Genomic DNA, 21187 nt, shown 5'->3' with positions numbered 1-21187 from the left:
GCAGTTTTGGAACCACCCGGGACACCAAAAAGTAGTTGCAGTTGAAATCCATAACATGGCAGAACACAACATTTCTTCTGCTTGCCTTGTGTTATTCCCTGAATCAAACATTCTTCTGAATCATTTTTTAATTGTTCATATAAAAACCTGGAAATCACACCAAGTAGTAAAATTGGTGCTAAAATGTATTTTTCTCTGTACAATTCATTCTCATTGTATTTCATCTGTATTTCATCACCTCAATGCCGTAAAATTCCGACTTGAAGCGGGTGGAGGGGGGGGGAGGCTGTTACATATTGTACGTCCTCATATAACAGGCCTGCTTTAATATCAATGGCACATTGCAACCTCTTTGTCATGGCTTTCACAAAGGATGTCTTTGATCCGCAATAACGATGAGCCTTGTTTGCTGAAGCGATTGATTCAAAGCGGTGACGAGTAGACAGCTGGGAGGAAGGTGGCCGAGGACAATCTTCAGGTTGCTACAGGAACGCTTTCAGCTCAACATTACAAGACAGAGAAGCACTTTGTACCGAGAGGCCTCTCCCTCTTCTCACCGGCAATGCCGCGTTCCGGACACATTTCCTTTTAAAGTCCCCGACAATCCCAAGTAGAGAACCAACGAACATGCAACACTTTGGTTTTGTTCCCTCGAGGGTCGGAACACATTGAGATGCAGAATTGACAAAAGGAAGAAAGAAAAGTAGAGGTGACGGCAGTTTGAATGCAAAGTTCATTTAGAGGCCCTGCGGAGGAAGAGGAGAAGTGCGTACTGACCGTCTGCGGAGGAAGACGACCACGACCAGTATGAACAACGCAGCCGCGCCTGCGACTGGCACGCCAAAAACGAGTGCAGGGTTGGTCTGAGTCAGCGGTTCTGGCAAAAAAGGTAAGCATAAACGCATGAATTAAAGACGTGCCGTGTCAAAAACAGTGGCATGGGCGCTTCTCCTGCCTACCTGCAGACGAGGTTTCAAACTGCTCCTCCACACTGGAGCCTCCAGGACTGCCGTCGCTGCCGAGGGCCTGCACCCTGAACAGGTAGGCCGTGCCGGGGGCCAGGTCGCTGATCTGGACGGAACTCTTATCCAGGATCAGCACCGTGTAGGTGGTCACGTCCAGATTGTCATCCTGAGAGGATGCCAGAGTATTTCAAGTAAGCAATATGTGGATGTGCTGCTAAGACACTGCGCTGTAGTTGAAAACATTGATAAGCCACCAACTTAGTTGTTAGGTAGTTTTTTGCTCTTACTATGTATATTCACAAATACATCAGTATGTCAAATAATTACCATAAAATGATATGCCCCCGCTTACACGCAGTTTGGCAGATTTTTTTCCTCCAATTTTTAAAACCTATTTTGAAATATTTTTTTTGTGCTGTCAAAGCTTTGAAGCTTTAACTCATTTTTTTTAATTTAACATTTGTGGAACACTTATTTGAAGTTTGTTTTCATGATTTTTTGGGGTTCAATATTTTTTTCTGTGTATTTCCAATTACACATGGATTTTCGCGTCCACTGTTACGGATACTGACGGTATAAATTATTTCAAAGTTCCAGTTAACATTTACATTCATTCTCATCAATCCCCTACATGGAAAGTATCCATAGTAAACATAGTAAATTCCTCAGCTCAACTTCCCATGGAAAGTTTCTGGAGTTTTTCCCACTACTTAACAAGCCCAGTCACAATAAAACTATTGTTTTTCTTCCAGATCTGTGCTGTATTATTGTGTTTGTATACATTGTAACTATCATGTCTCACCTATTGTACCACTGTGGTGCTCAATAACACAGATTTTATGTAAAAAAATAAAAATAAAATAAAAAGCCTTTTATCTGCATTTCTTTGACTTTGATTAATAGAACATGCACCAAAAGAGTTCTGCAATCCATGCAGATGATAGAACAAGTGCGTTTGTTGCAGTAGTGTGATGTGAAACGTGGGAAGACAAGCACCTTCTTGCGATAGGTAAGTTCATAGCGGAAGGGCCGAGGTTGGAAACGCGGTCGGGGGGACACGTCCCAGGAGATGGACAACTTGGTGGCCGTTCTCTCCACCATTCGAACGGAGGTGATTTTGGGGGGATCTGAGGACACAGAGCGATGACTTCAGCCTGAAGAACTTCCATGTTCCGCTCTATAGAAGACAGCAACTCTCGTTCGTCACCTGTGTAGTGCAGCGATGTCGTCAGAGCGCTGGTGGCTGGCGTTGCCTGAATGGCGAACATGGACACGCCGCTGTGAGCCTCCACGGTGAAGGTGTAGTTGAGGTGGGCGTCCAGCTCGCTCACGGACACCCTGGTGTCGGCCAGGCCGGTGCTGGATGGGTCGTAGTGGATCTTGTCCCCGCACGGCTGGCAGGAGGAGCCCTCGCAACGTTGGCACTCCACGCTGTACGTGAGGTCCGTCCGACCGCCGCTGTCGTCTGGTGGACTCCAGGAGAGGAGGAGTTTTCCGGCGGAGAGTTGTGTGGTGGTGGCCGTGAGGTCTTTGGGAGCAGACGGGAGGCCTGAACAGAGGATGAACGTGGATATTAGAAGTAGTTTCAGCTTTGTCAGAGCTTTTCACACACTTCCTTGTGTTGACGTGTTGTGGAGCGCAGTTGTGATTGGGTCAAGGAGCCTTGTTTTGATGGTTTTCCTGATGTTTTTAGATGTGACAAAGGCGGTAGTGACAGCTGAAACCGTCAGCAAGGTATGAATTCTCTCCACTGGATTTTTTTGTTTTGTCTAAAAAAATTGTTTTCACTTCAAACCTATGATTAAAATCCAATTATTGTAGTCAAACAATACCGTTTGTGGTGACAAGCTACCACCAAATGATTTATTAGAGAGGAATAAAAATGTTTCTTGACAATATGTTTTATACAGCTCCACTAGCCTAAATACGATATTCTGGTTAATGTTAGTGGAATATAAGTTAAGCAGCAAAATGCATCATATTTTATCAATATCAGAAGGCGACCATTTTGCCACTTGCTGTCAAGTGAAAATGACATCACAGTTGCTCACAGCCTAGCTTCAGAAAACAGGTGAGCCGTGATTGGTCATTGCCTGAGCCCTGAGCAGCTGCGATGTCATTTTTAGTCGATAGCAAGTGGCAAAATGGCCGCCTCTGAGATGAATAAAAAGGCTGGATTTTGCTTCATAACTCATATTCCCAAAAAGTAATATTAATCAGAATGACATGTTTAGACTAGTGAAGTCACATATAACATATTATTGTCAAGAAATGTTTTAACTCATTTACTCCCAGCCATTTTCACTGAAGAAACCCCCTTCACTCCTCCGGCTGTTTACTGTATTTTGACTGATTTTGCAAGGCCCACATAATATTCTGTTCTATTTCTATAAAAAAGATTAGAATCTCTTCAACGTATATTTCTATCCGTTTCCGTTTTACATTAAAATATAAGTTTCATCATTATTCACAAATCTGTTTAAAGCGGTGGGGGAAACAGCTTTTTGCTTCAAGCATTCTCTTTAGTTCAGAGGCTGAATCAAAGCCTTCTGTATGCTCTAGCATAATAAAAACAAATGCATAAATACGTCTTTGGGAGCATGGTGATATTTAAAATATAACGTATTTAAAGGTTTTCAGCAAATGAGTCGAGGTTGACTTCCACCTTAAGCAAATTTCTTCTTTCAGAAGTGCGTATGCAACTGGTAGCCATTTACCCAAGAAGTAGCTCTGTTTTAAGCAAGTTGGTGAACCTTGCTCTATGTATGAGTAAGTTGCCCAAAACGGCTGCTTCACAACAAAATGGCCGTCTTCTCATGTCCCTTGTGTCCTTTTGATTTCTCTGTGGCCCTTGGAAGTGGGAGAAGCCAAACACAAGCTCTTGTCCAACATCCCAGTGAGACGCATAACCCGTCCCTATACTTTCTGTCCATATGAACTAGAAGTCACACTTGTTGGTGTGAGAAAAAAGATGAGGGCGTGTCATCACCTGAGCATGGTCCAGTGTGGGGGTCGCTGGGGGCCCGAAAGAAGCCATCCATGCAGGAACACAACAAAGCCCCCGAGCCCGGCCCATGGGTGTTAGCAGGACACGGCTGACACGTCTCACCGGAAGCTTCCGCTTTGAAGAAGCCGGGTTGACATTCTGCATAGAAGAAGAAGAAAAAAGGAAGACATTTGCAAGTGTGATTTGAGGGAAACATCAAATGTGACACCGCCAGTGTTGTGAACTTTTTACCTCTTGTGTGTGAGACAGCAAGCTTCAGTGGACGTGTCATTAGACAAAGGTCAAAGGTGACAAGAGATATGAGAAGGAAACAGGCTGTGCAGTGTTGACTCAAGTCATTACAACAGCGCTCCATCTCTGGAACACCGCCACCGATACTTCTTCTCTTTGCAAACTGCCGCCACTCTTTACAACAAACACAACCAGTCGTCCCGCATTCCACAGCAGGAAGACGAGTACCGTGCGAGGCTCTAAGCTCGTCATGCTTGACTTAAGACGCTGACATCCTTTGAAATGGCGACATTCTGCCCATACAAATGTTCAACTTGCATTTGACAAGGCCAAAAACATCTGTGCTATATTTACACTTCCCAATCTTGATCTGGTCCGTATTAAACATTGATCCTGCGTACACAAAGCCCAAATGATTTTTTAAAGATATATATTTTTTTTTTAGCAGTATCAGTTTGAGAATTTTCACAGGGATGACCTCCCATGTACGCTGAAAACATAAACACACACTAAAGAAAACAAACTGTAACCTTAGTGGGAGATATTGTAAAACTTAAGCTGGTGGAGCTTGTTTGAAAAACAAACCATGCATCTTTTCTTATGTACCAAATGAAATCACTAGTGAGTTGTGACATTTGTAACGCTGTTTTCCCACGCTATGTAGCAATTTACCAACCACAGCCCCATTGTAGATTTCTTTGTGTAGAACGTTAAATTTGTCTGTCGTGGAAAACTGAAATGCCTTGCATGCTTTCAGCCGTTTATTGACAATAAAGCACAAACTGCTGGGAACTGCTGTTGGCCACAGCTCACACCTAAACACTCACACACATACTTGTCGCCAACCAACCTGAATCTAGCTCGCCAACATTACATGCCACCACACCTGGTTCTGCAAATGATACAGATGCTACAGTATTTTCTGTACATTTTATGCTTGCAATTATTTTGTGTGCTCAAATACGTTTACAATGTTTATAAAAAATAAAAAAAACACTCCTGTTAAGAAAAAAGTTCTGTATAAATAAATAAAAATCAAACAATTGAACATCAATTTAAAAAGAATATAAGGAACAAAGTTAAAAACAACAAATAAAACACAAAGGGCTCAAGTCTCGTGCTGTGTTGAACACCAAGGAATAACCACGTCGAGGGTTCAAAACAATAGCAGAATCTTAAAATCAACATTTAAGTGCACAGTCAGCCAGTTGAGGGAGGCCAAGTGCTCTCTTTTGTGTTCCGGTGAACAGCAGCATTTTGAACCAATTTCATGTAAGTCAGGACTGGCTGACTGTTTGAAAAAAATAAAAAATAAAAAAACCTTCACCTTTGGACGCCTGCCGAAGTGAATTTTTATTTATTTACCAACAGCACCAATTTGCTTGCTCTGTATTGATAATCACTATTGAATGATGTCATCCTTGAAAGAATACTTAGGATTTGACACAAAAAAGAAAGATTGTATAACAGACAGCTAAAAATTATAAAAATAATTTAGAAATATTTTTTTAAATGAGAAAAATCAACAGAAAAAGAAAAAAAAACGTTACATGTTTCATGAAACTTTGTAAAATATGGACAGCATTTCGGAAGCACTGACCTCATCTTGCCACTACATTAATATGTAAATAAATACAAATATGCACACGTAAAAAAAAAATATATATGCCTATTGTCCGACTGAAGTGAAGCCAATTTTTTCTTTCCCCCCTCAAATTGCAGCCAGTGCGATGTGAAAATTGCAGTCAACTAGCTACATTGCGATGACTTGAATGTGATTGATTGTTCAGCCCCATCTATAAGCCACAAAAGAGCATGCTGCATCATATCAGTAGCATTTACCCCTTGACACACAGCAGATGAGCTCCTGTGCAAAGGTGTACATTAACTTGGAAGAGCGGCTGGAGGAACAAAGACAACTAGTTTGCATGAAAAGAATGCGCTCGCATGTCAATCAAGTCTCCCATTAAGACAGAAGCTCCTCTCTGCCTCGGCCAGCTGCTTGGCTACTTATTAACCCGGGCCAAGCGAGGTGCCGCGGAGGATCCTGCGGCGGGCTGACGAAAAGACAGGACAGACCTGACTCCAGCATTGAGAAGGGGAAGCAGCTGCTGCCTCCAACTCACATTCATAGCTCTACCTCTCCACACTCGTAATCCCCAAATTCCTTTATCCCCTCTCCCCTAGCTAAGCCATTAACGTTGCTATTCACCAGCAAACAGCAGGCAAGGAGAATGCCACGCCATTCAAGTGCTAAGAGAGAAAGCCTTGCGAATGGGAGTTGCCCAAATGCCACATGGCAAGTGAAAAAAAAAAAAGGCAGGCTGGCCTCTCGTCCGCATCTTGCTTGACCTTACAGTCACATCGAGATGCATTCCAGTGAACGCCACGCAACAGGAGGTTCTCAACCCAAACAAGCCACACTGCTACTCTTGTCACTTACATTCTGCAATGAGAAGAAAAGAGCTATTGACTTTGGAGTGTCCATTATGTGACTTTGAAGAATTCAGTGTTTGTTCATGTAAGCGTATCTAGAAATAAATTATAGAAATAAAATGTAAACAATTTATATAGCCACCAGAAACCAGTCTTTGTCACAATTAGACTACCGTCATGATAATAGCGCACACAAGTCAATCCAAAAAGTTAAGGAGCGAAGTTTCAGAATGAACCTAAACCTGCACTACAACCTTCACAGATTACATGAATTTGAACGGATGTTAACTTTGGAATGCTTGTACCGGTAGTTGTCCAACTATTTTCAGTACTTTGCTTTTACTTTTAAGTGTTTAATGCAAAGAGCCGAGTCATAAAAATTCACAACCGGTGTTTTATCCATGAATTGCCCAATACATTTCAAGAAAGTCCACTTTTATGCCTTTATTTGGCTCCCAATCTTGTTGAAACCTGCTTACAACACTCTACTTTGCTTCCCTCTGATGAAATATTTTTTGAAGCCTCAGTCGCAATGATAAAGTAGGCCTACTGTTAATCCATTGTTAGTAGTGCTGGGCAGCAAACTGGTTCTCATCCTTTTCAACATTGCAGTTCTAAACACAGAAAGGTGTGATTGTGAGGTGTGGTGAAGATAAAACAATAGTGCGGCTAAAATGGATGGGATGGAGACTGAAATGACAAGAAAACTTAAAAGTTGCAGAACAAGTAGAACATGGTGACACAGAAGAACTTGTGCCAAAATGAGGATCTGTCTGACATCTGGAAGTTGTCTGACTTTTAAAAAATTCAACATCAGCCATGAACCAACCTATTTGCCCATTTTCAGTTGACAGCAAGTGGCAAAATGGATCATATACTTTGAAACATAAACTGATATATATGGTTTTGGTTATAACCACCCTTACTAATTGTTGTCATCTTTGTTCTGAAATCAGAGCATCTCTTGAGTTGTAGCACTTACATGGAATTTCTCAGAGGTAGCCTCTTACCTCCCAACAGCAAGTTTTAAACTTAAGTTTTTCGTCTGCTGTTCTTCCTGGCTCTTCTAGTAGGTTTTAATCGCACATATCTAACCAAGCCACTACTGAGTATGACTATCAGACATATTTACCAAGAGGATTCTTCGACAACAGTGCACGGGAGCTTCCTGAGTCCACGTAGAAGGCGGATTGTTTTCAGGACATGACAGGAAGCAGGAAGCGTGAAGCTGACGCAGCGCTTCCTTCCTTCCTCCAAGGGTTCAATGAAAGTAAGAAAACACAGCCAAGTGTGTCCAAGAGAAGCAGCAGCAGCAGCATTGAGTCGAGTGTGGAGATGAGGAAAAGCTTAGGCCCAAAACCCAAAGGAAGACTCCTGATATGAACATGAACAAAAACCTTTTTAAAGAGTCCACAAACATCTGATGAACTTATGGCCCCCATTTTCCCTCCTTAGTGCTCCAAAGTGAAGTGCTGTTTGTCATTTGAGAGGCCCCGCCAGCCTCCAGCCGCTGTGTTTGTTTATTGAAGCTGAGTGCAAGGGGCCTGTTCCAATTCTGGTCCAGGAGCTGGAGCCACGACGTGCCCCTCCTGGTGCGTCTGCACGAGTTAAGATGGATGAGATGGTGACAGTGATGAATGCATGCTCGGATAGATGGATGAATGGCTAACATGGAGGCTTGACAAGGTAAATTGCCCCCGAGACCCCGAGGCGTAAGTGGTAAGGAGGGGGGGGGGGGCACAATGGAGTTTGGCAGTAAGGTCATGTGTGCCTGAGGGCAGCGGTGAGTTAAAGTGTGCGTGGCTTCCACAGGCCAAGGAAAACAAACTCATGTTCGCTGCGAGGAGGGGTGAAATGGGTAGAAGTATGGCCAAGGAACACAAAAACACATTGAACGCATGAGTACAAATAAATGTGTAAATCATTATCGCCGACTGCTCCGTTCCTCAAGCTACTTGAATCCATCACGGCAATATGTCATGTCATCCTGCTTGAATGAAGGCAGGGTGACAAGACGCCATTAGGCATTTTGGCTGTTGCGGCGGAAGAACAATGGGTCTCTCTGTTGGGGGAGGTTACATGAGGTAGAGGACGGTGGTAGGTAGAGGACGGTGGATGCGTGTGCATGAACGGGGGGTCATTAGCCAAAAGGATTAGCAGCTGTAAGGGCATTACATCTGTTTCACAATTGCGCTCGGGCTTTCATGTGGCTTTGAACAAACGCAATCCATTCTCTTATCGCCTTTCTTCTCTCGGATCCACCGGCAACAGGGGCAAGCTGGATCCACCCAATGAAAAGAGATGTTCCAAAGTAAATCCACCTCTTTGAAGGGGGGTAAAGAATAGAATGACTGGCTTGGTCCAACCAAAAGATGACTTTTTAAGAAGCATGGAAATTTGACTTAAACAGGCCCCAAAAAAGTAATTGTGAAGCTAACAACCATAGATAATTAGTTGCGCAATTGCAACTTGTCTACAGTTAATAAGACCCGACGAGACGAAAAGATTATGGGAGAGTGTAGGTGGTGTAGGTGTAGTGCTTAAACAAGACTTCTAGGAATTTTTGGGATACCGCGGCTTGGTAGAGGACAAATATGCAAATTGCGCTTACAAAGAATGGCTGCTATAAGCAATAGTTGTAATATGTCACATTAACGAGAATGCCACCCGTCACTCTTCGACTAATTCAGGTAAACGTTAATATATTACTATATTTCTGTCTTGAGATTAATGTTTGCAACCCAGCTGGTTCACTTGTTTACAACTGGTGAAATAAATAGTACAGACTTACTACCGAGGAAGCTATAACGAGCATGCTAACATCAGCTCATTTCAGATGTAGCATTACTTCACAAAGTGGAAAAGAGCAGCGACTATGTAGCTACTTATTTTCTGAGAAATAAGTGTCTACAGCTATACCGTTTTATTTTATTTAGAAAAATTCAACGTGTTTCTATGTTTACAATGTATGTGCGAAGTGCAATTAAAAAAAATGTGGCTCTTGGATGTTGTTTAGCTTGTTGGCAACGATCTTTCCAAAAAGCCAGACAACCCGTGTTGTAACTTGTACATGGAATGTAGCAATGGTGGGGAACGAAGCAAGTTTGGTTTTGTGTTTAAATTTGCTCTGCTCATTTGATCAAGCGAACAAGCGGTCAGCCAGGTGGCAAACACCAGCAGCGGTTTTCTCCCCGGTGCCCTCAACTTCCTGGTAAAATGCACCAATACAAATCAATGAAAGTAGCTGAGCGTGGCCGGTCACAATAGAAAGCCCTGAGCCGAACGGGTCGGGGAGTCAACCAGGGATTAGGTGGCCTCCGGTTTCCGCTCGTCCTGTTGGCAGTGACGGGTGGCTGGCTGTTGTCAGATGAGGAGATGAATGACACACTGGGAAGGAAAGTGCTGAGCTCACCTCACACAGCAGAACAACACAATGCGCTTCACATTGCAGTGAAGGACCCCCGCTCCCCGCACCGCCACCACAAACACACATACATACATATAACATTCCCGACTTCCCTTCTACACGAAAAACGCAGCCAATAACAATTTGTACTGAAGAAACCACATCAATACATCTCACAAAATCAACGTTATTCTATACGAAAAACGCGCAAACCCAGCAAAGCTCGAGAAACCGCAACTCCCACAACATCAGACGCATTTGCGGGTATTTTTCTTTTGTAATTTTGTAGGTTTTACACAAATTATGTCCTGGCTGCACTGCTTGAAGGATGTGTATGCTAGATTTTTTTTTGCCCAATCAGATTTCAGCCGCTACGTGTGGCCATGTTAACGTTATCTGCCCAAGGCCTTCATAATCTGTAGTGCTGGCTGACATAATTTATGATGCCGTTTCTTTAACCAATCAGATTTCACCTGCGCAAGGCCAGCCTCTGGTGTGTTTGGTTTGTTATGACATGATCGGTTATTAGATAAATATTTATTCAGAATATATCTAAGATAATGATTGTGGTACAGTTATGTGCTGCATATGGATGGAATATTTTTCTATTTCACATGAATGGGGGTGGGAGGTTGAGTTGTGGATGGCCCCCCTGAGGATCCTTAGATATAATGTAATGTTCCCAACATTTATTGTGTAGATCTTAAATCCAATTCAAACCTCAGCAATATACTATGCAAATAAACAACATGGCCGATATTATATTTAATACACTATACATTATTATGCTTTTAATCTTAGAGGCCCCTCCTCTTGGCTGACATGTGTGTTAGCATATATATCCTGGGTGTGGCTGTGACATTTTCTCTCTCGGCACTTATTTATTTGCTATGCTTGTCAGAATTGTAGCTTATTCGCCACCATGGGGGCGATGAGTTACGTTTTGAGGAACGGCTATGCACCATGTTAGCCACGCTAGCCAGCTGCAACCGCAGAACTGAATGAGATGCGTGTGTCTTAGTTTGACGTACTAAAAGCCAGATTTTTATACAAGAGTCCATATATAGTCAGCCAATCACAAGCCACTGTATCTACTTTGTACATGATACCTTCTCGCTCCTCTCCGGAACATTATTTTTATTTTTTTTAACAGCAGAACATATGTCAACTCCCTGTAACAAAATATGGACAAATCGGAACACATGGTATCGCTTGTTCACGACAGTCTAACCCAGGAGCAGACTGATGATTTCCTATGTGGGAATTTTCTTTGAAATTGTGCTCAGCATTCCACTCAATTACAATTATTACACAACTGAAACAGAAAGCAACATAAAAGCCATCAGTTTATTGGTGCATTTCCTGTTGGCTTGTGGGCAGCGATTGCACCCTTGTTTCAACTCGAAGAAACATGACATGACTTGAAAGCACCTTCATCGTCCTCTCATTATTTCAAAAGCAACTCCCTCGCCCATCAGGCAGATTCTACCTTGGCACCAAATCTGAAGAAACCATCCTTAAATGTAAACAAAGGGCACAATGTGCATCCATCAGCGCCACGAAGAGAATCTCAATCTAGCAATTATTTGTCACGACATCTCAGCAGGTCTAGCCAATCGGCCATGTTCACGCCCGAGCTGATAGTGAAATGGTGTAAGACTTGGTCTTATTGAGTTGAAGGGATTATAAAGACACAGTTGGCTCGAAGCAGAAAAAAATGGCCGTGAATCACCTAATTTTATCAAGATGTTTCCAAACAGACTTCCTTGCTCAAATTCCACAGTTATCACAGCCCATAAGGACACGAAAACCCCTTGAAGTTCATTTTGCACCCATACAAAATGACTTGAATGAGTATTCATTCCTTAAACACCACTTAAGCAGTCCCTAAACTTCAATGACGAATAGTTTTTTTTTTTTTTTACATGAACTGTCACAAGTAAACTGCAAAATGTTAAAACACAACACAGAGAAAACTAGCACTTTGGAAGCAACCCACCCGCACATACAACGCTAGCTAGCGGCTAGCACTAGAAGCTAGTTACACATTCATACGTTCACCCTGTGAGCCTTCTCGTCCAACAAATGGACTCAACTGACACACCAGTCACACAAGGCTATAATGACTTAACAAAGAGTTGGTCAACACAAATTTGGTCAACACTGGCTGCTATCAAACTAACAGCAAGGGGAGAAAATACAGAATGAAGTGGAGTAGCAGCCAACCAAAATGAACAATGGAAGCAACACTTGTGCTCAGTCATCCATGTGATTTTAGACCTTTCATGACACTCAAAATACTCTGGACAGTATTTGGAACATCAATAGGCTGGCCACTTCCATAAGGTAAAAAAGGAGGACATATTTTTAAAAAAGTGTTTCCTTGCTATAACACGGTTCACTTTTCACGGACTCGCTGTTGTGCTTTTTTTTTTTACGGTAGTATACTTATTTTATAAACAGAAACTGTGAAACCAGTCTCAGCTGCTTTTGGCCAGAAAATTGTGCTCTTTAGTCCATTCAATATTAAAAGATGCATTTTTGCTAGCGCTGCCTTTTTGCTGCCCTTTCGCAGTGAGGAAATTACGTATAGACAGACAGCCACACGTGGAGATTTGTTTACATTTATTGAACCAATGACATACGAGATTTTTAACTGAAACCACTCTTGGCCAATACAGACCAGTTGTGACAAAACGGGGGTGGGGCTGATGTTGGGTCTGAAAAGTAGGACTGTCCGGCCTAAATCCGGACGCCTGGCCACCCTGAACATCACATTATTGTCATTTTGTTTGATGTTGGACAAAAAGAGGTCTACTGAGGAGGATATTTTGCGGTGTAGATATGTGAAAAAGTACCTTTGTACTTTGTTGTTTAAATTTCTACTAGAGTTGCAAGATTGCTGGAATTTGTAGTTGTAAACTGGATTACGAGTCATCACGCGGTTGATTATTTGTGTCGTGCTGCAAGCCAAAATATGAGATGCAAGTGAGTTTAATGCACCACCATTCCTTTTGTATGAATGTCTGCTTGTGACAAAACAAAATGATTATACTTGCACTTGAATATGATACCCTTCCATTAAATGACCCTCGATTCCCAGTTAATTCACATAATGGCCATGGAAAGTCTCCAATTTAGAATATGTCCTAATTTCCGGAGATTTAGTGTAAATTTTCTACCCTTTACAAATTGCAACCCTAATTTCTACTATGCTTGAATGTGGTGAGGAGAAGCGAGCAGCGGGTCCTCTAAATGCTCCCATCAGGGCCGCACGAAGGATGTTCAAACTCCACTGGTGTCATATTCATGACTCCTGTGCCCCGGCCCCAAAATAACCAGCCAACTTTGTTTGGCAGCTTGTTACCCTTAGGCGCCAGTGCATGTCTTTGCGTTAAACACTGGAAATAAGGATGGGAATATGCAGAGATGGGACTCTTAAAATAAATACCCTACCAGAGGGAACATAGCAATAGACACGAGACAAGCTGTGAGGAGAGGTAGCCGTTGTACAAAAGGGAAGGGTGGGGGGTGGGGGGGGGAGCACACAAGACCAGTAGTTACTGAAACACACCCAAGTCAATTACTAGCCATTCACATCATTCACCACAAAAGTCAAACTTTGTCGTTGCGTCATCCGAGGATGAGTGTGGAGACTGAGATTTGAGTGGAAAATTAGGAGACACAGAAAATAGTTTACAGGAACTCTCTGGTTAGATCCAATAATCACTATGCTGGAACTCTACTAAGGCTCCGGCTCGTCCGGGATTCTAATTCTGCGCTCGGCAGTCCAAATATTTCTCATTGTGTGTTCCGGAATAAAAACCTTGACCTGGGATTAAGTGTGATGAGGCCGATGAGCTGAGGACCCAGAGGGCTAAACACAATCCCAGAGTCCAGCAGCCAAGACCGTGTATGCGCCATCTCACTAATGATAAGGCCTTCTATTGTAGCAGGAAGGATTATGGGCAAGGAAGGACGTGATGGAAAATAAAGAAACGGTGGGCCAACCACTTAATTGAAAATGGATGAACAATGGTGACTTGTGATATGAATTTAATTAGTTCCATAACCTCACTTGCCGTATCTCAAAGCACTCATATCTCAAATCATCTTACCCCATTGAAACAAATGGAAATGCCACTGATCCGTTCCAGCCTCCCAAAAATAACAATTTGTAATGTGTTTTAATAAACATAAGTACATATCGTGTAATCTCAAGTTGTCAATTTTTTTTTTGACAAAACAGTTTGGGTTACACACAATTTTTTATATAAAAATGATTTCTACTTATATGATTTTTGGTACACGAATGGTCTTGGCATGGACTAATGGAGGAGGGATCTATGGTGTGCTTTTTCTTGAGCTGTGTAACCATCATTAGCAATATGCACTTTGCTGTGAAGGGGAAACTACTGTATTTATGTATCCAGAAGTTCCGCCTTTGCATCCTTGGATCATCCAATCACAAATGATTGACATGACAGCCTAGATGTTCATTCTTAGAAGTTCCAAGTATTTTACTACTATTCTTATGCTGTGTTGCTGGTTAAAATCTGATTTGTTAACAATTTTATTTACTGTGGCAGTAAGAGTGGGCTACCAAGTTAAAAAGGATAACATAATTGTGAGGAGCGTGTTAATAAACATTTAGTCAACGTCTGATTTATCTTCAACTTGACGGTCACGGTTGTAAGAGCCAAAATAAACCGTGTGTTTTCATTCCAAACAATTTGGCTGACAGACGTGAGTTGCAGTTTATAAATGTGATAAAATTCTTCGCAGTCCATCGGTGGCGTCTGTCATCCCACCAAGAAAGATTCCCTGTTGAGTAAATGCGCGCAGGAGCCATCCTCAAATGTTTGAAGAGCAGACGGAGAGCAAAAGCAGACCTTTCCACCCTCATCTCCAACTTCCTTTATGTGTCTCTGAGCTCCAATTTGACTTCAACTTGGATTTGCCGCGTTTACTCATTTTTATGGGAGGTCTTGACCCAACATCGACGCCCCCGCCCCCGCCCCCGCCCCCGCCCCCACCGCCGCCGCCGCCAAGCACTACCAGCATGCCTGGGAAGGAGGCTGCTCTTCGGCAAACGGATCAGGAATGCACTGGGGAGGTGAACGGGAAACACAGCGCCTCATTGTTCTCCTACCTTTACATTCCAGGCTCTGTTTTAAAATCACGTTCCTCTAAATACAACCTCTCGCTCACTTTTGTGAAGTTCTGCTCTCATTCCTACACGCCTCCTCCCCCCCACCCCATCATCTCACCTGGCACTTTTCCCCGCTGCTAAAAATGATGCACTGACAGTGAACTTTAGCACTTTTGCGCAACCGGGAGGGAATACTTAAGTGTAAATCTATTACAGGCATGCGGGATTCAGTGTGCACTTGGCGTATGCCTACTGTGCGTGTGTGTTTACAGCGGCCTCTTCTAGAAAAGGAATCATTTGGACTGATGGGTGTCATGAGGTATTCAGTCACCTGAACAGGCCTGTCGGTGCATGCAGTCGCACAACACACCTTAAAAGCTGCGACCCACGACATTGCTGAAGACTAATCTGCTTTTCCACTGCACAGTGAAAAAGAGAGAGCTTAAAACTGGCAAATGCGGTTGCTAGAATTTGACTGCAACAAATACAGTGGAAAACGTTCTTGTATTACGGTAAACACTTATTAGTACAGTGATTTGTTCCAAATCATTTTTCCATTAAGCCGTTTTAGTCCATAAAAAACACCAATGCAAATAAACTGGTGTACAATAAACCCTTCTTTCAATTTTTTCCCCCCAGTTTAATTCTATTTTTAGAAGAGCTATCCAGTGTAAACTTTTAAGAAAAGAAAACAGGAAGTGCTTCAAGATCAGCCCCATTTTTGGTGAAGAGGTTAGAAAGAGATTACGGAATTGCTCATTCCTTTATCATCCTGCTTTATAGGCCTACAGATAAGCAAGGGCTGTTGAATCATTTTATAAGGTACAGTTTATTATTATTGCAAATTGTGAGATTTTAAGATGGATTTGATTACTGTAACTGTTAATTCAATATTTTTGTCATATCTATTGCTCTGCTACTGTAAATGTCTCTCAAAATAAATGTTTTTGAATGCATTCCTTTAAAGTATGTTTCAAGACCTTTAAAAAATAAGTGCCGTAAATGCTATAAAAAGTGGTCTGGAACATACTGTAAGTAAATCGGTTTTCAAATTTAGATTATTTTCAAATTAATGGTTAGGGTATCAAAGTAGATGTTCAGGACAGTCTTAGTGTATCGTATTTAGATTTTCAAACTAGATTATTTAGGTTTTGAAGCAAGTGTTGGGCTTTCAAGACAGGATTTGGTTTGAAGTACATAGTAACCAATTTGTGAAAGACTTGAGATTCCTATAACTTGCGTTCAGCCTGGGGACTTTTGCAATCCTTTCCACAGGTTTCAGTTGTATGAAATCCCTTCAGGTAGAAAGAAAGTGAAGTATCAAAAAGTTTGAAAAAAATATATATACAAAAACGTGCACTTCTAAAAGTGTTTCCCACAAGTTGAACTTCTTCAAATGACCATGGCGGATGGAAGGCGCACACATCCTCATCCTCTCGTCTGTGCTTCCCGGTCAGGGATGATGTTGGAACATGTAGCATTCCTTCCATTGCAGAGGAGCCACGTTAGCCAAAGGGTGAATTCCACCGAGCGATGATAATAACGCCCACGACAAACATACGCAGCAAACGACAGTATAGCAACCCAAACAAACAGTCGAGCCAAACGGACAGTGCGAAGAGACGCTCGCATGCGAACGACATATCCGGAGGGTCCATTCCAGCGCTTACCTTGACACACGTCTTGGACTTTTTCGTGGCCCGCTTTGCACTCGCATTGGCCGACCGGCACCACCCATTCTCCATCCACGGTGCAGTACACGCGAGGCAGCTCCTGGCTGATGGCGTTCTCCACGCATATTCCGTTCACCTCCCTCAGAGCCTGGTTCTCGCCGCCGGCCACCGTTTCGGGGAAGGACGCCAGGCTCATCACTGTGGCGGGGCACGTTTTGTAGTAAACCCTGACCGACAGAAGAGCCACGCAGGCGCCGATGTCTTGAAAAGCCAAGTAGAAGCCTTTCCGAGAGAGGTTCTCCACCACCCGAGTTTCGGTGTTGATCCGCATCTCGTTCTTGCTGGTGATCTCGTCAGGGGCGATGGTGGCCACTTTCTTGAACTGACCCTTGCGGAAGGTGGTGCCCACATCGACGTCCGACTCAGAAGTGAAAAGGTTGAAGGTTTCCTTACAGGTCATGGACGCGCCGTCGAAGGAGTTGCAGTCGCGTACGATGAACTGGAGCTCCACGAAGACCCGCGAGGCTGACGGCCGACGCTGGATAAAAGTGGTGCGCAGCCAGTTGTCTTGTTCACGTTCGCCGACGTTGCAAACGGAATAGGTGTAAAACTGAGAGCCGTTCAGGGTCCGTTGGACGACCTCCCACTGAAAGACAACACAAAAGAGTTGAGAGGCGACCCTTTGACCGTGAAATGGACACAGTCATCAGCTGTTTTAAATACTTGGAATGGGAGCTGGACTTGTGTTTTAATGTTATATTTATTGGGACATACAAGGGAACACTTTTTAACTCATTTGCTCCCAAAAACGTTACCAAAAACATGTTTTTTTATGCTAAAGCATACAGAAGGCTTTGATCCAGCCTCTGACCTGAAGATGTCGGTTAAAGCAATGGAAGTTATTACACAAAACGACCAGCAGGTGGCAACAGAGTACTGTACAAGAGATCAACCAGGGCCATGTTGCAAAAAGGTATCTTCCCATGTTTTGAACATGTTTTTGAATAATGATCAAACTTAGCTATATTCTAGTGCTAATTCCTGCGAAACGGAAACAGAAATATACTTTTGTTTCCCTGATGAAAGAGACTCTAATCTTTCTTTTGGTTGGCTCCCATGTTTTTATAGCAATAGAACACGATATTCTGTGGGCCTTGCAAAATCAGTCAAAATCCAGTAAAACAGCCAGGAGCGAAGAGGGTTGCTTCTGTGAAAATGGCTGGGAGTGAATGAGTTAGTAGCTTGGGTCTCCTGGAGTGCCTGTCCATAATTTAACCAAAACTTTGTGATCTGTGTGAGCACACCAAGTCACACTTTTGCTCCCCTGTTACATGATGGGGGCTCATTTCCATAGCAAGCGCCTCCACGCCAACTTTCTCTCCATTACTTGGGAGCTGGCTGGTTGAAGATCCAGATCCACTTTCAAGCAATGGCCAGAATCTGAAACATGATCTTGCAGAAGCACCCACATGCTAAACACCTGCAATCCATGATCTGAACAGAGTTTTGTTGGATGCACAAATTGATTAGCGTTAGTTTTCTATACTTTTACTTGATTGCTCCATGTTGACATTGTGACCCAAGGGGTCGGGGGTAGGGTGGGAATTTGACTATAAAGTTTTGCCTGTGTGTTTGTCTTATTTTGTTGCTGTTAATCTTGATCCTTGGGGTATTTTGACAAAAAGCATGTCACAGACATGTTATTAAGACACCTGGAAATAGTTTTAAATTGTGAAAAAAATGTCTCCTTTCATGAGAATGATGACGCCTGGATGTGTTTTCATAGCAGAGGACAACTCCGTTTCCATAGCTGATGTCATGTCGGCCTTCTTTGGACAGTACCTCAATCATAATTACGCCCATCTCCATTACAAACATTTGAGGTACGGATTCGATTCCTACTTTAATGTAGTATGACTGACAGCGTACCACATACAATGGTTCAATCGCTACAGTCTAAACCTGGATTTCATTTCCTTCACAGCAGTAATTAACGTCACAGCAACCCGGAAAAATGGATACAGTGTTCATTCAGTTTTCTCTAACACGAATCCTGTGCTGAACCAACAAAGCGTGAGAAAGCACTGCAAGGTCCCACATTATTTCCAGTCAGTTTTCCGACGCTGCTTATACTGTACACTAAAAGTTGCCACAAATATTTCTGGAAAAGCCACAACATGTTTGAACACAGCCTTGGCTCAAGGAACATGTAGCCCCACGGGGCCTTTTTAAGGCAAGCTAGGTATGCACTTTTGTACACAAACTAGCTGTGTAAAATGTGCGTGACCACCCCTGGTATATAAAGTGAAATAAAAGTAGCATTTAAAGCAGGAGAGTTGAGCAGAAGGACCACACATTTGAGTCACCAGCACATAAAAAAAACAAATTGGACCGCTCAATTACTGTAAACCCGCATTATGCAAGTGGACAAACACGCATCTTATAGCAGCATTTGTGTGGAACAATGAAGCCATTTTCATTTTGTCTTGGAGACACTTTTGAAGCGGTATCTGTGAGCATTAAAAAGCCCCCTCCTCTGTAAAAAAGGAGGCAGACCTTAAAAAGTTAATTGCTTGCTAACATACAATTGTGCATGCCGAGCTTCCAAACCGCAAGAAGCCACAAGTATTCCCAGTTCAGGGCGAGCTGCTATTCTGTCTGCCTCCAATTTGGTGGAGCCCAGACGTGCTCGGAGGGCAACTTCAACCCCTTCCTTCTCGGACGCGAAGCCAACAAGTGGCACATTTGACACAAAGGCCGAGACCTTTCACAAGCACACCACACGAGTCAAATGGTCAAATATTTCACACAAGCAAGGCTTGGCCCTTCCTGTGCAAAGTCTACGTGCGGGCAAATTCCAAGTGTGTAAAACGTGTGGGTGCCGGCTGCGCGCAGGCCAGAGCGATACTCACCCCGGGCTTGTCTCCCTGCTCCAAAGGCCAAGTCAACCAGCCCAGCTCGCCTCCTGTGGCCTTCATGTCCAAAAGCACCTCTGTGTGTGGAGACAACACAATGTCATGAGCTGTAAGTTGGACTTTTCAACATGTGTCTATAAGTCTTTTTTTCACTGTGGGCCACACGGAAGGTATGGCTTCCCTCAGGAAGGCTTTTATGACCATGAAACTCATATAATTTATAATCACCTCATATTACGTAACACACAATTGGCTATGCATTTCCCTGTTGTTGTGAACAAATTGAACTTTAATAACTAAATATAGTAGTGTAATGTTCGATTTATGTTAAGGAGAAATTAAAAGGAATTAAAGCTAGCAGTTTTTGAGGGCAGAATTGATATTAAAATGAAAAGAAAAAACTATTTAGCAACATATTTGCTTCAGTGGGTCAACAGAACGTTATGGCGGGCCAGATCTGATCCCAAACCCTTGACTGAACACATCTATGTTCAATTATTCAGTCCTTCCATAGTGTTATGATTTTAACTACATTTTAAAAAGTGATAAGTCAATTACAAAACAAAGTGACTGCTGTACACAAAAGACGTGTTAAGTACAGATATAAAATCACGGACAATTCCAAGTATTTAAAAGGTAGCTAGTTATACAGTAGAGTATATGAAACGGCGTACTGCTGCTGACACTTTGAAAGTTTCTTGTACGTACTCCGCGTGGCGCGCGTTCGACTCCTGGCCGGGTTAAGTTTGAACTTTGAATGAGTCCGGTACACTCACCTTCTTTGCTTTGCAGGGTGACGAGGATGCCGTTAATGAGCACATAAGTGAATATTAAGAACGGTCGGGCTCCTGTGAAAATTTCCATTTGCTCCACTTTGCTCGCTCGTTCTGAGCTCCTGAGCTGCGACTGACCCGACTGTGGAGCGCCGCTTTGCATACACTCGCACATGCACACGCGCACACTCATTCACAAAGCAGAAACGCCTGCACGCTGGAATGTGCGCGTGTGTGCGTGGGAGGAGGAGGAGGAGGAGGAGGAGGAGGAGGAGGAGGAAGACTCCTCCTGAGAAACTTTTGCCGCTGCTGCATTCAAGAACCGTCGGAAATGTCGTGGCGCAAGGCAGATGACAAGAGGTTTTAATTTATTTCGACCAGAGGTGACCCCAACTTTTTCATGCTCAAGGGTAAACAGTTTTTTTATATTTTGAATTACTGCAGTAATTATCACAAAGAAATCACCCGTCCATCTATCCATTTTACATACCACTTATCCTCATTAGGGTCACGAGGTCACCGTGAGACAAGCCCAGTTGACAAAAGAATAGAATAGAAACCGATAGGGTGGCCCTCTGGTTAGCACATCTGCCTCACAGTTCAGAGGTCACTGGTTTGAAAACGGACTC

The 21187-nt window shown here is 43.0% G+C and overlaps 1 protein-coding gene and 1 long non-coding RNA gene across 2 annotated transcripts in view; one reads left to right on the top strand and one right to left on the bottom strand.

Annotated features, from left to right (window-relative positions):
- Positions 1 to 20729, bottom strand: part of epha2b (eph receptor A2 b) — a 29275-nt gene extending 8546 nt beyond the window's left edge. Inside the window, exons 1-8 of the mRNA XM_086067779.1 lie at positions 20562 to 20729; positions 19783 to 19862; positions 16868 to 17516; positions 3955 to 4110; positions 2173 to 2514; positions 1962 to 2092; positions 960 to 1131; positions 778 to 877 (exon numbers count right to left, since the gene is read on the bottom strand). Coding sequence (XP_085923905.1) covers positions 778 to 877; positions 960 to 1131; positions 1962 to 2092; positions 2173 to 2514; positions 3955 to 4110; positions 16868 to 17516; positions 19783 to 19862; positions 20562 to 20721 — 1790 coding nt within the window. The 5' untranslated portion in view covers positions 20722 to 20729. The remainder of the gene's footprint in view (positions 1 to 777; positions 878 to 959; positions 1132 to 1961; positions 2093 to 2172; positions 2515 to 3954; positions 4111 to 16867; positions 17517 to 19782; positions 19863 to 20561) is intronic.
- Positions 442 to 1846, top strand: LOC147179893 (uncharacterized). The gene is made up of 2 exons (XR_015094023.1): positions 442 to 889; positions 966 to 1846. It is a non-coding gene; the product is annotated as an uncharacterized LOC147179893 (long non-coding RNA).
- Positions 20730 to 21187: the final 458 nt, after the last annotated feature.

Source organism: Leptonotus elevatus, chromosome 2, assembly GCF_054856555.1.
Source record: "Leptonotus elevatus isolate MCC_2025b chromosome 2, RoL_Lele_1.0, whole genome shotgun sequence".
Classification (NCBI taxonomy): Eukaryota; Metazoa; Chordata; class Actinopteri; order Syngnathiformes; family Syngnathidae; genus Leptonotus; species Leptonotus elevatus.
Note: the sequence above shows the minus strand (reverse complement) of the source record. Positions and strands in the feature narration are given on the sequence as shown.